The sequence below is a fragment of the Lissotriton helveticus genome, chromosome 11 (genome assembly GCF_964261635.1).
Source record: "Lissotriton helveticus chromosome 11, aLisHel1.1, whole genome shotgun sequence".
In the NCBI taxonomy this organism is placed as follows: domain Eukaryota; kingdom Metazoa; phylum Chordata; class Amphibia; order Caudata; family Salamandridae; genus Lissotriton; species Lissotriton helveticus.
In genome coordinates, this window is record NC_136072.1 from 68228372 (window position 1) to 68244471 (window position 16100).

At 42.7% G+C, this 16100-nt stretch overlaps 1 protein-coding gene across 1 annotated transcript in view; it reads left to right on the forward strand.

The window, feature by feature from the left end:
- Positions 1-16100, forward strand: part of PSMD2 (proteasome 26S subunit ubiquitin receptor, non-ATPase 2) — a 95821-nt gene that overhangs the window by 11045 nt on the left and 68676 nt on the right. Inside the window, exons 3-4 of the mRNA XM_078666088.1 lie at positions 550-714; positions 15762-15883. Of these exons, the coding sequence (XP_078522214.1) occupies positions 550-714; positions 15762-15883 (287 nt within the window). The remainder of the gene's footprint in view (positions 1-549; positions 715-15761; positions 15884-16100) is intronic.

The window sequence follows — 16100 nt, forward strand, 5'->3', positions numbered from 1 at the left end:
AGAATCACTTTTTTTAAAGCTTTAAAATTAAAACGAAATATTAAGTGGTAAAATACTCTTCAGGACCATATACACAAAACCGGGGGTTTGCCTATCCCTCACCCTCCGCAAGCACTTCAGCTGCCTGATAACATTTTCACAAACACTTCACTTTTCTCCATACTTGGGTTAATAAAGATATGTAATTAATGCACACATACCCTGCCTCTGTACCCCCAAATCACTTGCTGTCCACCCCCTTAACCTCCTTTAATTATCTGTTTATCTTTATTTTGTTCTTTCTTCTTTTTGTTTGGTTTTTTTTTTTACCCAGTTTGGAACTAATGAATTTTACATTGATTTCCTTTCTCTTGTTTGTAACAAATATATTGCTTTTCAAACTTTTTTCCTTCAAACTGTTCACCTAATCTCACCTAGACTGGCAAAGCCTGTTCACTTACGCACTGAAAAAATAGTGCATATCTTACGTCTGTCTGATGTGCCAAGATTCAGTTGCCACCTGCAAGGGTTAACATGGACACAGACAGCACTTTTTTGGTCTTTTTTCAGGAAAAAGACACATCCCTGTATCACCCAGCACTGGAGGAGCTTCGGCGACAGATCAGATCCTCCACCACATCCATGACCTCTGTTCCCAAACCTCTAAAGTTCCTGCGGCCACACTATGGGAAACTGAAGGAGATCTATGAGAACATGGCTCCAGGAGAAAACAAGGTACGTCTTCATGAATTAATTTTTCTGCCTGATAAATCTTGGCTTTCCCTCAAGATGTTTATATACCACTTAAGAACACTATTGCTAGTGAAGCAGTGGAAATAATCATATCTATTTCCATTTGGGATTTTTGACACATGCTTCACATCTGCTAAAAGCCTGATGATGCAGCCTTGCTCTGCTTTGGAACAAGGCTCTCCCTTTGTTCACTTTGCGTAGGTCATTTTGTGATGTCATCCCATTCCCCTCCCTCAGAAGCATTGGGAAAGCTAGTGTGTTGTGCCTTTTGGACCCATTGGCTATGCCAATGGTTTTAGCCGTGTTGCGCGTCCTCTCCGATGTTCGGTTGCGTGGCTAAAGAATGAAAAAAGACTGACGTGGGTTGCCGTATCATTTTATATAGTTGTACGCACCTACAAATTGGCGTGGCTGCTATGGTTTTTCCTTTCTAGTTGCAGATTAGAGAGTTTAATCGGTAGCTAAAAAACTGAAAAAATTAGACCCTTTTTATTAAATATATAACAACATTTATTTTAATTCATTCTATACATGATTTTTATGAATGCATAGTAAAGATTTTCTTTAGATGGGTTTAGGTTGGAAATATTTTTGATTAAAACTTCAGAAAACACATTTTACATTAAAATATGTCCATTAAAGATTTATTTTAAACTTCAACTTAATAGTTCTGTAGCATTTTCTATTTTGCTTTACATTTAAAATAAATATATACACTTTGTCTAACGGAGGAATATCGCACTGCTAGCGAGTTAAAGCCAGAGAGTAACAGCGGCTCACCTTTTCACAACTCGGCGCACCCGCTTCGCGGGTGCCCCTTCGCCTGTGCCTGTGTTGAGGCGGGGATCACACCTGACGTCCTTGAGGAGCATTGAGGCGGTAAGGAGGAAAAGCGGTACCGGGCGTGTGGCTGCAGCGGGGCTGCGAGCGTGCGGGGACTTCAATTCCCAGAAGTCCCTGCCAGACCGACGGAGAGCTTCCGGTCTGCTCTCCCTGCTGGCCCGCCCCCCGCCCTCCTGAGGCTTCATAACATCATCCTACTCCCGCAGCGCGGGACGCAGCCCGGGCTAAGACTGGGCAAAGACAGGGCCGTTTTAGGCCGTTTTAGGCCGTTTTAGGCCGTTTTAGGCCGTTATAGACCGATTAAGACCGGACCGGGCCCTCCCTCTTGGCTTTTCTATGTGAACGATATAGTTGGGTTCCCTGCTTTGATTTACTTCACATATTGCCCACACAATGTCTGTCCGTGAAACTAGGAGTAAATCCACTAAGACCTCAAAAAAGCCTACAGGCACCTTAGACGATTTTATCACTAGGACTAGCCTCTCAATTGACAACGAAATAACCAAACTCCAGCACAAAGTATCACTAGAACTAGAGTGTGCTAGGAGGCTCTCTACCGAGCTTGCGCTGAAGAAAAAATCTTCCTTAGGTAGTATTGCTAACTCAAAAACTCCCGAGCGCACTACTGGACCCATGCCAATCATCACTCTGGCTGAGGTTCATTCTACTGCTGAGGAAACAACCCCCCATACTAGTTATGATTTTGTTGAGCCATCCGTTAGTGTTGATCCCGAAAGCCCTCCTCCCTTGGATTCCACGATAGGAAGTATTGAGGGTACCAAAAATGAGGAGAACCCTAAAGTATTGGTTGAAATAGAGTCTAATAAAAGCCAAGTGCCCGATAAAGCGCACTTAAAGCATAAGAGAAAACGCAAATACTTAACTGCCTATGCTAGAAAAAAGGCAAAGGTAGCACTTAGCCAGAACGTTATGGGGGGTGTTCCAAATGTGCCTAGTGTAACTATTGACAATACTATAACTGAGGAAGCACCTTTATCAGTAGAAAGTTTTAATGACAGCACATATGAGCAAAACTCGATTACAATGGCTGTCCATTCGGTTCATGAGGGCCAAAGAGTCACTTAAGAGACTACTTAGACCGATAGAAGTCAGGCTAACTGGTATTGAGAACCAGTTGCTTGAGGTAGAGAAAAGTGTCATTACCTTATCAAGCTTGAGCCTCAATTGTACTGATGTACCTATAGTCCCTAAGCAAGCTCTAGCTCCTGCTCCCGTACTTCCAACGATTAAAAATCCAACTAATGAACAGGAACAAAAGGAGGGAATAGTAAAACATATAAACACTAAACAATCAATAAATACTACTGACAAATTATATTCAATTCCCAATACTTCTACATCTGTAAACTCCACTAATAAACCTTCGCAGAAAAGCCATGGCCAAAGTAACACATCTCAATTGCCAAATGTTACTACTACCCATTCCTCTATTCAGAGTGCAAAGGCCCTAAAGAAACCCCTATTAAATCCTTCTGTCTTTCCTCATATCACTCCGGCAAGTAACAAACTCTTGTCTGACAGATCTTTTGTAAATAGTACTTACAAGACAAATCACCAATCTAGCCATATGTATAATAACTTTAAAGGAGGGTTTATAGACCTACCACCTGATGCTAGCCCATTTGTAGCTGTTCTCACAGGGGTGCCCGAACTAGAAAGCCAATATGAAGAGAACTTTCACTCCCTAAAAAATAAAGTGATATATTTGTTAAACACAAATAAACCCATTCCGAACCACATGAAAAGCAATATTCTCATGGTTCGGAGAGTACCGTGGGTTGGCCCCATGGCCAAATCAATTATGGGTGATTGTATTGTTATATCTTTTGAGGAACCCCATAGTGCTGAACATATTTGCAAATGGAAATCATATGGAGCAACACCATCCATTGAAGTTAGACCTCTATCGTTTTTTTACCCTCCACCAAGGCCCATTCAATATGGCTCCAATTGGAATTTTGTTAACCAGTATCATGGTTACGCACCTAACTTGGCTAGACAGGTTGATCAAAATATGTGGTCTGGCATCCCCACTTTTAATAGATTCAGTTGTTTAGATGCCGTCGACTGACTTGGAACTATGCCAGATTGTATTTCTAAGTTATACGACACCTTCTGTAATCTTGGTATTGATAATTCCCATCCCAGAATGGATCAACGAATGCTTGATGTAAATAAGGATGTTGAAGATAGGATGCGTAAGATAATGACAAATCACCCCAACAGGGAACTGTCTCTACCAGTTGATAAAGTATGCTATACCCTAGATATGGGTAGTCTGGATGGGGGATCTGATACTGTAACTAGAGAAATGGCAAAACAGGTAGAGAAAGAAATGGTCAACTCTCAGTTAGGCAGTGCACCCAATCAATCGGTAATCATGTCAGCCCTTGATGACCAGAGCCCAACATCTCGCTTGCTTATTCTATCATGGAACATCGCTGGGGTTGCCAAGAACCTAAAGGACCCCGATTGGGCAGATTATATTGACACCAGTGATATTTGTTTTCTGCAAGAAACCTGGGCGACTGAAGTTCCACACCGAGTCGGATACAAAACCTATGGAATTGAGGCAGTCCAGTCTGATAGAGGAAGACCATCAGGGGGTCTGATCATTTGGCTTAAAATTACACTGGTCATGAAGGTTGAATCTATTGATACAGGCACTCCTGACATTTTGGCCCTAAAGGTTACTCCCCCTAAGGGTAATGAATGCTACATCATTAATGTATACAATAGACCAATCGGTCATTCTAAGGTCTCACCTACTTTGGAATCATTGGACCTCTTTTTGAAAAATGTAGTTGGAGACATTCCGGTTATTTTGGGAGGAGATCTAAATTGTAATTTTGAACCTGTTCCAGGCATCAATGATGTTTTTGAAGATGAGGACCAAGCGTACAAAATTCCCCAGCTTGAAACTCTAAAAAGTGTCAAGTATTCTACTTTGGCCGGCCAACTACTAAGGCTAACTGCAGATCATGGTCTTAGAGCATGCAACGGCCGCCTCCCTTCGGATTTGCTAAAACAACCAACTTTTCCCAAAGCTAACAGCAACTTAGACTTCATACTTGTTTCACTTAGTATCTGGTATTTTTTGATTGACTTTAAGGTGACAAGTAGGGGGGAAAGTGATCACTATCCTTTGGAACTTTACATCGACGTGCATATGTTTAGTGACACTATTACCTCACCAACTATGAACACCCACGGAAGAATGTGTGAGGATGTTCACATAAATAACAATAGACGGGCAGTAAAATGGCCCCGCATTTTGGCAGATGGCAAGGCACTAGCGTCAGTATACTCCCTCTTTGAGCAGACGTTTGCACACATAGCTGACCAAACTTTTTTACCTGTACATTTTGATCATTTTATTGAACTCCACAATGTTTTCTTCAATGAATTAAAAACATATCTGTCAAAAATGCCAAGGAAAAAACAACAAAATATAAGAGTGGCCAGTCATGGAAAATTATGGTATGACCACTCATGTAGGATTGCTAAGAGAAACTTACTGTTTGCCATCAAAAGTAGGTCAAAAGAAGAAGTTAAACTTGCAAGGGAGGAGTACAAACGTGTCCAAAGAATATCAAAAAAACTGTGGGAGGAGTCGATTTTGGGCTGAAATGTTAGCTGCTGCAAAAATCAATGATAATGTTGGATTCTGGAGGTTGGTGGCAAATGAGGGGCACGCAGGCAGAGCTGTGAAAGACACGTTTCTGGATGAAATGACCTGGGTGACCCATTTCACATCTCTTTACCAACAATACGACGGTGTTAACAACAGGGGTATATGGTCTCCCCCTCCTATTGAACCCCTTAACTTTACACTGGAGGAAACAGTAAGGGCAATTAACGAACTAAAAAACACTAAAGCACCAGGCCCAGATAAAATACCGGGGGACCTATACAAACACAATGTAGGAGTCTGGGCCCCTTACGTGAACCGCTTGTTCAATGTTTTGTCTACAAACTGTTGTTTTCCAGATAGTTGGCGTGCAGCGGAAGTTGTGTTAATTTTTAAAAAGGGGAATAGACTAACACCCTCTAATTACAGACCAATTAGTCTTATGGACACGCTGCGAAAATTATATGCCAAACACCTGTTATTTCGGATCAACGACTGGCTGGACGATTCCAATATAATCTCCAAATTCCAAGCAGGGTTTAGGAGTAAGACCAGCACTATAGACCAAATATTTCGATTCTGTTGTTTGATCTGGAAGTACGTGCATATTAACCACTTCAGCGCTCCCGCATTTACCTGCCGTGCGCTGAAAAAGTAATAAATGGCTTGTTTGTGACAAAGCCAGCTCGTCATGAGCGCAGGGCAGGTAACGCCCATGACGAGCTGGCTTTGTCATTAGCGTCGAAGTGGTTAGGAAAGGTCACCTCTATGTAGCTTTCGTTGACCTGAGAGCTGCATTCGATCTGGTCCCGCGCAGCTTGCTTTGGAAAACACTAAGTGAAGTGGGTCTACCAGGATGCCTCCTGGCTCAAATAGTTGAGTTGCACACTGGCAACTTTGCAAACATTAGGTGGGGTCCTAATGGTGAGCTGACGCGAAACATTCCGATTGAACGCGGGGTTCGCCAGGGGTGTGTTTTGGCCCCAACCCTGTTCTCTCTGTTTGTTAATGATGTCCCCGATTATCTGAATGGTTGTATTAATGATTCCCCGCAGCTTAATGGAGAAAGGGTGCCTGCGCTGCTCTTCGCAGATGACACCATCCTCATATCTCAGACCAAGAAGGGACTCCAGGCACTCCTTAACTCTTTTAGCTGTTACTGCATGACAAAGGGTTTGGAAATTAATTCAGATAAAACTAAATGTATGTCATTAAATCCCAGTAAACCAGACAGAGGGTTCCTGACCTTGAATAGTCAGAAATTAGGTACTGTGGAAAACTTTTCTTATCTGGGTGTTGCACTTGATTCGAAATTAAGTTGGAAGGCCCAAATCGAGAAAAGTAAGATATCGTATGCCCACAATGTTAAACCGATTATATGCAAACTAAATGCCAGCACAAGTAAAAGTGTAACCCCTGTTTTAGAACTCTTTAAATTCAAAATTCAATCTGCTGTGTTATACGGAGCAGAGATATGGGGACCTTGGGCAAAAGACAGTTTTAAGAGCTTGGACAATAAATTTATGCGTGCCATTGTAAGGGTCCCAAATAGTACACCTCTAATACCACTTCAACTCGACCTGAATTTTAGAAGAACAGATTATTTTGCCATTCTAAGACCACTAATATTTTGGGTTAGGTTATGGACCACCCCAGAATTGGTAGAATATAGAAATGGCCTACAAGAACTGCTGAATCTTGATTCTTTTAATTCTATCCAGTGGTTTGTGCATATCAAAAAATGGTTTACGCTCCTGGGTTTATACTCAATGTGGGAGACGCCTGAAAACATGTCGACCTCTTCTAAATTATTAGTTAAGCGAGCCTTTTGGACTCATATGAGTGACAACTTAGTAGATGGAACAAGAGTTGGGTCCGGAGTTCAGGATTTTCTATCATTCAAGGATGAGTTTCGTTTTGAATCATTCTTGGACGAGATAGAGCCACCCATCGCAAAGTCCCTCTACTTAAAGTTTAGGTATGGGATACTTATGCTGAACCACAATACAGATCGATGGTCACAGAAAAGACTGGGAGAATTGAATGTTAAAAGCGGGTGTTGTCCTATGTGTTTCAATGCCTGTATGGAGAATGAGGTTCATATGTTTTTTATATGTAGTGCTTATGTAAACGCTAGAAAGAAATGGCTAAAACCAATGTGTAACCTTCTAGGAACCAGATCCTGTTCTACAGCTTATAGGGTCATGAAAAGTAACTCAACCCAGTACATTGTATTTAGCATAAGTAGGTTCCTTTACTCTGGTTACATCATTCGTAAGAAACATGGTCAGGTACTCTGAGCAGGACCCGTGTATATGTTTACAATAATCTGACAAAATAAAATATATCTTAAATGGAAATTGTAAAAATCATTTTTAACATTACCTTTTTAATTATTTGTTGCTACGCGTGCTACTATGAATGTTTACTTTTAAACTGTATATCTGTCTTTTATGGCCAAATTGGCCGAAATAAATAAATATATAAAATTAATTTCCATCAATATTTAATCTAAAATATAGTATTTATTTTCGAGTCAGATACTTTTACTTTTTATTTTTCCATATACTTTACCATAAATAGTCTCCATAGTCTGGTACAAACCTGAAATGGTTCCCTAAAATCTTACGTTCTAATTTTAGTGCATGTTGTTCTTGCAGTACTTTTCAAAGATCATAAAATGTTTAACAGATTAGAACTTAAGTGGGCACTTACCTGCTGGTTACAAAGTACTGAGGTGTTAATGAAGAAGATCTAGCAGTCATTTAGGAAAAAGGGGATTTAAAAAGCAACACCCTTAAATGCCATTTATTCACAGATTTTAGCTTTGTCGACTGAACTGCTCAGTACAGCTAGTAATTGGCTTTAATGGGGCTTGTAGGCCACTCCGTAGAAGGTGTGTATATGTTGGATAAAGAACAATGCTAAGCAATGTGCACTTGCTCTAAAGTCTATAATGCTGTTGAAACCTGAATGAGTCAGCTGTGTGACACCATGCGTCTTCCAGCCATTTATCTGTTGCGAGGGAGCTTCAGTGGAAGACATAATCAGTAGTTGCAATCTGAGCAACCTGATGAGCATTGTCTTTCCTTGATGAAAGCTTACCTCTAGCTTGAACTCCTCTACTAATGCTGCCCTACTCAAATATGCACAGGCTGCTCACACAACAACTGACTTTTACATCCGCCAAATTGAAGCGCCATTGCCACCTTTTCCTTTTACTAAATATGTCTCCAAAATGTGTACATAGGTAAAACTTGTGTGTGCAGTTTTTCATGGCCCTTGCCTCATTTCCCATTTACTGGTCACACCTCCACTGATTACGACTCTAGCTGCATTACTGGGCTATGTATCAGTGGCCATTTGCTGTGATTGTGAACAAAATGCTGTTGCCTTGATAAAGGAAGTAGTTGTGTGGCATTGTAATTGACAGTGTCCAGAGTCTGGCATGGGTTATGAAAGAAGAGACAATAATGAAGGTCCATAATTCTTTTTGGCACTTGAAAATGCCTGGCCAGTTAACCACAATTTCACTCTCCCTTCCTGCAACAGTTCTTGAGCTACTTATTGCCTTTGCTATGCAAAGGTACATGTTCAGAGAGATTTCAGATCAGTTGATTACGAGTAATTATGGATTAGTGTCTGTGCTCTCCACAGCTAATGAAAGTGCTAACTAAGGGCCTCATTATGATGTCGGCGGTCCCCCTGACAGACAGCCCTTCTGTCCGACAACCACCTTACAATGCTGGCTGTCGGACCCTCGTCTGTTGAGGGACGGACCTCTGCCAGGATCAGTGATCCCAACTGGGCAGAGGTCTGAATCGTTAACCCTTAATAGAGGCGGTGCCCAGGCAGGCACTGCCATTTGGATTACGATGTCCTTTTCCGGCAGCCTTTTCATGGCTGTCGGAAAGAGAGTTTGAGGGCCCCAACCAGGGTCCCCTTTCCACTGGGGCCACTGCAAAGTGGCCTTGTGGGCACACATAGTGCTACCAGACACATCCTTGCATGGATGTGCACAAAGTGCTCTTTTATACCGTTGCTTGTGCTGCTGCCCTTATCCTGGACCACAGCACAAGCAGCAGTGTAAAAGTGCACTTTCTGACTGCCACCACGGTGGTTGTATCGTAATTAGGAGGTCTCCTGACCACTGCAACACGGTGCGGCAGTCCGACCGTCTGAATGTTACTGCCCTCTGCTGAGCGCTTCAACAGCTGTTAAAAGCACACCTCTGAGCCAATGACACACAAGAGCGTGTACGCTGCACCACTCCGTGCTGACAATTGTGGCTTGAGTCTGTAACTGCCTCCTCCATTTTTCTACAGTCTAGTTTGTAGAGAGTTTGAAGTCCTGCAGTAGAACAACCCGAACAAACTTTCCGCATGTCGAGCTGGCCTTTCTATGTCGCAGTGTTGTTGCTGGGTGGTTTTAATTTGTTCTCTTAAGAAAGCTTTATGAGCATAACCGAAGAACACTGCTACTCTAGATACCTTATCCAAACTAAGGGTAAGCCACCTAGGCCTTCAGGAACGTTAGTAGACCCCCAAACTGCAATTCTCTGTCCAAAGGTACAATCCGGCTCCTCTCTACTCTGATCCTGCCTCACATTAACTCTGCTCCTCATTCGGCAGCACTATTTTGTATGGGCACGTTTTGCACATTTCAGTGGGGGTTGTCCTCGTTTCTCCATCGTTTTGCAGCTTACTGTGCCAGCATGTACCCCAGTGCTGGTTGAGAAAGTGCATGGCCATTTGTGAAGCTGCAGCAGCCATGACACTGGGTTTATTGGGCAAGTTCACCCTAACTTGAGCAGTGTCTGAGCCCAGCAGCAAACTGCCTGTTAAAGAGCCTGTCCTCATGTAATCCTTTAACAATACTACCACTATGGAATCCGAGACATAAGCACAATCCAGGCGCCAGAAAGTTATTTAATGCCAATGGAAAAAAGTGAATGTCTCACTTTATTGTTCATGTATGAAATCCTGCACTAATGGCAGTTTTTAGAAGACCAAGTAGGTTGCAGGCAGTTGAAAAAGAGCAAACCGGAATAAATAAAAAAATGTTGAGGTGCTTGTTCAATGCAGCAGAATACACCATAGGTATCCTAAGTATAAGAATGTATAGAAAATCTAATCCCAGCCCTTTCTTTGTAAAGAGATAATCATGTATCGGAGGTGCATTCAAAAAGTATCCTCTTTCTTCATGAACAAGGTGGCTGAGATGAGATCCAATGTTGATAGTTTTAGGCCCGGCTATCAGTGTAAAGCTCTCACCTATCTACTAAGGATTGGTGAAGAGCAGCACTCTTTGTATAATACTAAGCCTCAACCGAGTTTTCCTTTCTGCTAGATTGGTGCCCAGTTGAGTTTAACCAACCTGCTTCAGAAGAGATTGCTATAACCTACATTGTTACTAAAATTGAAGGTGAGGTGCCAGGGGAGTTAAAACACATGGTTCTTTTTTTTCAAAACGTAGTTTATTGGTTTTATGTAAAACGTACATGAATCTTCACCCAATAATAGCCATCACATCCGCAATGAGTCAAATAAAAGAAAACGCCCCAACGATGATTAAAACTCATGGTTCTTGCACTGCATTATTTAAAAATAAACTTGCCTTTCATCAGAAGACTCAACGAATTGTTGGCCAGTATGAATCACCCTGTTTGGAAAAGGGATGTTCTGGATCAGATTTGGGCACATTGAGGAAAAAAAGCCTCTCGGGTGTATGCAAGTCAGACTACTGGTAAGCACCCAATCCTGAATAACTCTTGGAGGATGTCCGAATGCAGTTAGTTGTGAGTTCTGTCTAGACTGGTGAAGTTGTGAGTAAGGCTGAATGGCGGCTCTGTGGAACTATATGTACACTAACATACGGAATTAACACGCCGCAGGTAACTCTAGTAGTAGACGAGCATACCAGAGCTGAGAACACTGGTTTTATTCAAGGAGTGCTAGCTGGCACTCCACTCCAAGGTGAACAGTATTCTATCCTCGCACCCCGTGCCATCTCTTCCAATCTAAGGGCTACAGAGTGTACAGAGACATGCATCCAGGTTTACCATGCAATTAATATCTTATATAAAATAAATATTCTTCAAGTACTGCAAATCAATATATTGTTTTTAATTCAGCTAGAACAGAGTTCTTCAATCTGTGGGGGGGGGGGGGCGCACTCCACACTAAAATCTCACCTTTGTCCTCTACTGATTCGAACAAACGGCAGAGTGGAGCTGCAGGGGCCCTAAGAAAGGGTGATAGCCATCAAAGCCTCATTAACAAGAAAAAGGTCTTTTAAAGACCTGTGAAATACTCGGGTGGGCTGTGTGCACACCAGGAAGCTGTCTCATCAGGCTGCCACACACGGGGTTTGGTGGGGGGGGGGGGGGGGGGTGGCTATACTGGTTAATTCCTACAGCTGAAATGCTTTAGCTGCAGTGGGAGGCAAGGAGCACCCTTTGCTAAAACTGAAAGCGAGATTTCATAGCAGAGGAGACTCCTTGCCTCGCACTGCAGATGAAATGAATGTCTGTTACCTGCTTTCAGTTTTAGCAGGGAAGGCTTCCAGCCTCCCACTGCAGCTGAAGCATTTCAGCTCTCGGAATTTAACCCCGTCCAGGGAGGGACAGCTCTTCCCAGAAAGGTGACAATGTTGCTTTTTAAATTACACCAGCAGGAGCAATGATCACAGGGCTAAAAGGGTTTTAAGTTGCCAAAAGACAAATCCCAGTCAGGTGTTTAAACAGCCTGCAAATTGCTTCTCTTGACACTTAATGAGTTATAAAGAAGTATGTATTAATTTATGATGTTACTTTTCTGTCTTTACTCCCTTTTATTATCAGTCATATAATTCAAGCAGCCCTAAAACACAATTTAAAGTGCTTTCTATTTATATTTGCTGTTCAGAGTATGCACAGATAAGTGCTGAAAATAGAGCTTTAGGTGACTGCTTTTTTTTTGTACCACGTGGGACATCAAATTAATAAGCTGGCAACCCTAATCATAAAACTGGAATTTTGTAGCAAGATCAGCCCAGTATTTATTTCCTCCACCCTTGATCCCTGGTTAATGCCATAATTGCAATAGCAATAGTTTAACATATCTGAAACCCTGTGCTGCCTTCAATAGCATGCTGAGTTACTGCACGTGTCTGGGAATGCACCCTGCCTTCAGACAACTTGCTCCTCATTCTCGCCCTTCACTTTCATGCTCACCCTGCACTCGCAGCGATCACAATTCCCTCACACTGACACCCATGCACTCAGTGATCACTCTGCTCTCACAATGCACTTGCACGGTTTTCCCTGAACCTCAACCTGCAGCCACACAAGCACACTACCAACCCTGAACTCATGTGACACTTCACTCACCTGTCCCCCTCACTGCTCAATCTGCAATCTCACTTAAACAAGCCCATCACTAACCATGCATTCATTAGTCCCACTCTGCACTAACATGCACACCCAAATTCATATGGTCACCTCACTCACCCTGCAGTCACTCCACGTACCCTACTCTCACACTGTCACATACCTCACTGTGCACTCACATGAGCTCTCCTGCCACCCTCACAGCACAGAGGGTTAATGTGCCTGCTACAAAGAAGGTGTACCATGCAGATCACAGAACTGAGGGGCATATGTTCAAGGAAGTTGCGGAGTGAGGCGTTAGCAGTCATGGGTTAAGGCCTCTCTCCGCCACTTCAGAAAAAGAAGGCTGCACCATATTTACAACAATATGGTGCAGCCTTGCGTTTCCCCTGTGCTGGCGCTTCACTTAGCAGTGTAGCGCCAACGCAGACACTATTGCACCATAGTGCAAGGGCGTCTGGGTGCAGGGAAAAGATTGTTTATGTACAGGAGGGGGACCTTCCTGTACATAAATAATCTATCTTTAAATGCCATTTGTCCCACTTCCATGTGTGCTGCTTAATGCAGCACACACAGAAATCACAAAGTTGATATTTTTTTTTCTTTACAAATACAAGGCATTTTGCTTTTTCCATGTGTGCTGCACAAGGCAGCACACATGGATGAAGCAAAAATGAGGAGAAATAATGCATTTCTCCTAGTTTCGCCAGCTTAAGACCAGGTTTTCCCTGTTCTTAATTTTAACGCTGGCCTTGTAAATAGGGCGCAACATCAAAATCAGTGCCTGTTGCAGTGGAACGCCCACCGCAACACCCACTGCCCACCCTTTCACGCTAAGCATAGCATGAAAGGGGGCCTTATTTACAAGGCAGCGTTAAGCCAAGTGAAGTGGCTTAACTACACAACGTCAGAAAAAGTGACGATGTGGTGTCTATAGGGGCTTGTACATATGCCCCTGAGTATAATGAAACTATGAGTAGCACTATAAAAAAAATTATATGTTTGCCAGAAAGGTGCTATAAAGAGATGAGGTGCATTGTTGGTGAGTGGTAGTAAGGGAATTAATGGAGGAGGAAACACTCATTGTTTTGAACATTATTTGCCGGATATGGCCCGGGATATGTGGGTGGCGGTCGATTATGTAGTGTACCAGATTCCAGAAATTTCTGTCAGGTGGTGGGGGGGGCCCGACATTTAAAAAAAATCAGCTGGGGGGGCTCAACCTTCAAAAGTTTGAAGACCTCTGGGCTAGAATGTGACTGTTCTGCACCAGTGGGGCATTGGGTAAAACAAGATTGCATTTCTGAATCCTTGTTTCGCCTTCTTTTCAGGATGTTCATTTACAATCAAATTTTTGTATTCATCTTGACACGTTTGGTTAGTGTATGTGTTGGGCCACGTTTGAGTTTCCAATATACATTTAATGTGTATCCGACTGCTACATTTCCTATCCTGCCCCCTCCACTAAACTCCACAGGACCAATTGTTTCTGACATAGAAATAATTCCCACTTTTTTCATGCTGTTGAGGAACTTGGCAGCAAAATTGCAAAACTGACATTATGTCAAAGCTAATGAACTAATAGAACTTGCTGTTGTGGTGAAACACCATTGTTTAGCCAAATGCACAACTGGTTTGTATTTTATATGCCAGCTTTAAAGGGGATCTCTTATCCTTAATGATAGATTACATAAAATGTATTCCATCTGGTTGCCATTTAACACTTGAATGAAGAGCGAACCTCGGAATTTATACAAAGAGCGAGACAACACTCAATGCCATCATAAGCTAGTGCCTTCAAAGCAGAAGGTCGCAAATAAACTTTCATGTTTCAATATCCCAAGAGTTTCTAACATAATATGTATGTTGAATCTCTGTACATATGATGATCAGAATTTTTTCAGGTTTATCTCTTATCAATCAGTAGCAAGCATTTACTCAGCTTCTGGTCCGGCTTGATAACTCCGGCCACGCTCAGGAGTCCGTAAAAAATCTGCTTAGGTTTACTGTTAATTGGAATGCAGCTAACTCCTTGAAGATCAATCCGGATTAAACCGGGGTGCTTATTATTCCAACTTAAAATTGCCCTTGGTGTTATCTTTTTTGGCCCCCAGAATAAGGAGTGGTTCCAGTCCCAGTGGTAAAAAGCCTGGTACTGAAAATTGATTCGGAATTGTCCATGTCCTGCCAGGTTTCCTCGGTTGTGGGAATCTGTACTGGCATACTCAGGCAGCTACGGAGACTTGTTCCCCTCCTTTCCATATCTGCATTGCAATCAATTGTTTCCGCCACTGTCATCTCTCGGCTGGATTATGGGAATGCCCTTTACTTGGGCCTTCCCCAGAAACTCCTCAGGAGACTACAAGTTGTACAAAATGATGCGGCTAGGCTCATTTTTAGACTCCCCTGGAGGACGAATAAATTGCACCGGCTGCCCATTGAACAGTGCATGCAATTCAAAAGTCTCTGCATAGCCCATAAGGCTATTTATGGTGAGGCACCTAAATATATAAAAAGATCGGGTGAACAAGTACGTTCCCGGCCGGGTTCTATGTTCATCCGAGGCCTGTAGGTTAGCCTCATCCAGGTACAGCCTTAAAACAAAAGGGGGCAGAGCGTTCTTGGTCCTCCTCCCACAGATTTGGAATGTTCTACTGGAGGACCTGCGAAAAGAACCGGTTTTGCTTACCTTTAGGAAGCTTTTAAAGACCTATCTTTTTAGAAAGGCACTGACATCGGTATAAGCTCTGTTTCCGCTGCCGCTAGCTATCCTACTCTAGCGACCTGCTCACTTGCTCTAGAAGCGCTTAGAGACCGGTTGGTGATTTGCGCTATTTAAAAATATAACCTAATGTAACATTGTGTGTATGCTGTAGCATGGATTAGAGTAACTAATAAAGTGGTTACCTTTTTTATTAAGTCTTATACTGGTGCTTCAAAGAGCTACTGGTACAGTCTGTGCTATGCTTGATGAAGGGTAGTACTGTACATTTCCTAGAATACGCTGGACTGAGCATGCTTGGATTTGCCTGTGTTTTTCATCTAAATGGGGTCCTGGTACAACTTGTCCACAAGGTCTATGACCCTGGTTCAAATGTGCGCCTTCTGTCGCTGCATATCTATGTATCACATCAAACTCCTGCCTCTATACTTTTGTGTCTTTAGCGCTTCGCTGCGGATATCATCTCTGTTCTGGCCATGACAATGAGCGGAGAGAGGGAGTGTCTAAAGTACAGGCTGCTGGGCTCCCAAGAGGAACTGTCTTCGTGGGGCCATGAGTATGTGAGGTGAGTTACTAGCAGGGTGTATATGAATGTGTCCCAGCCTTTCTTGCTGGCTCGCACATATGGTCTCTGTAACAGTTATGCGGACCCTCTGTGCTTGAATTTTGGTGTGAACATTCTTCTGCTTGAGGGCAGACCAGATCATGGTACTGGTACAGACAACAGGTTTAATAAAAAAAATTCTCCCCTCCCCCTTTGACTGGTACTACATGGCACAGGG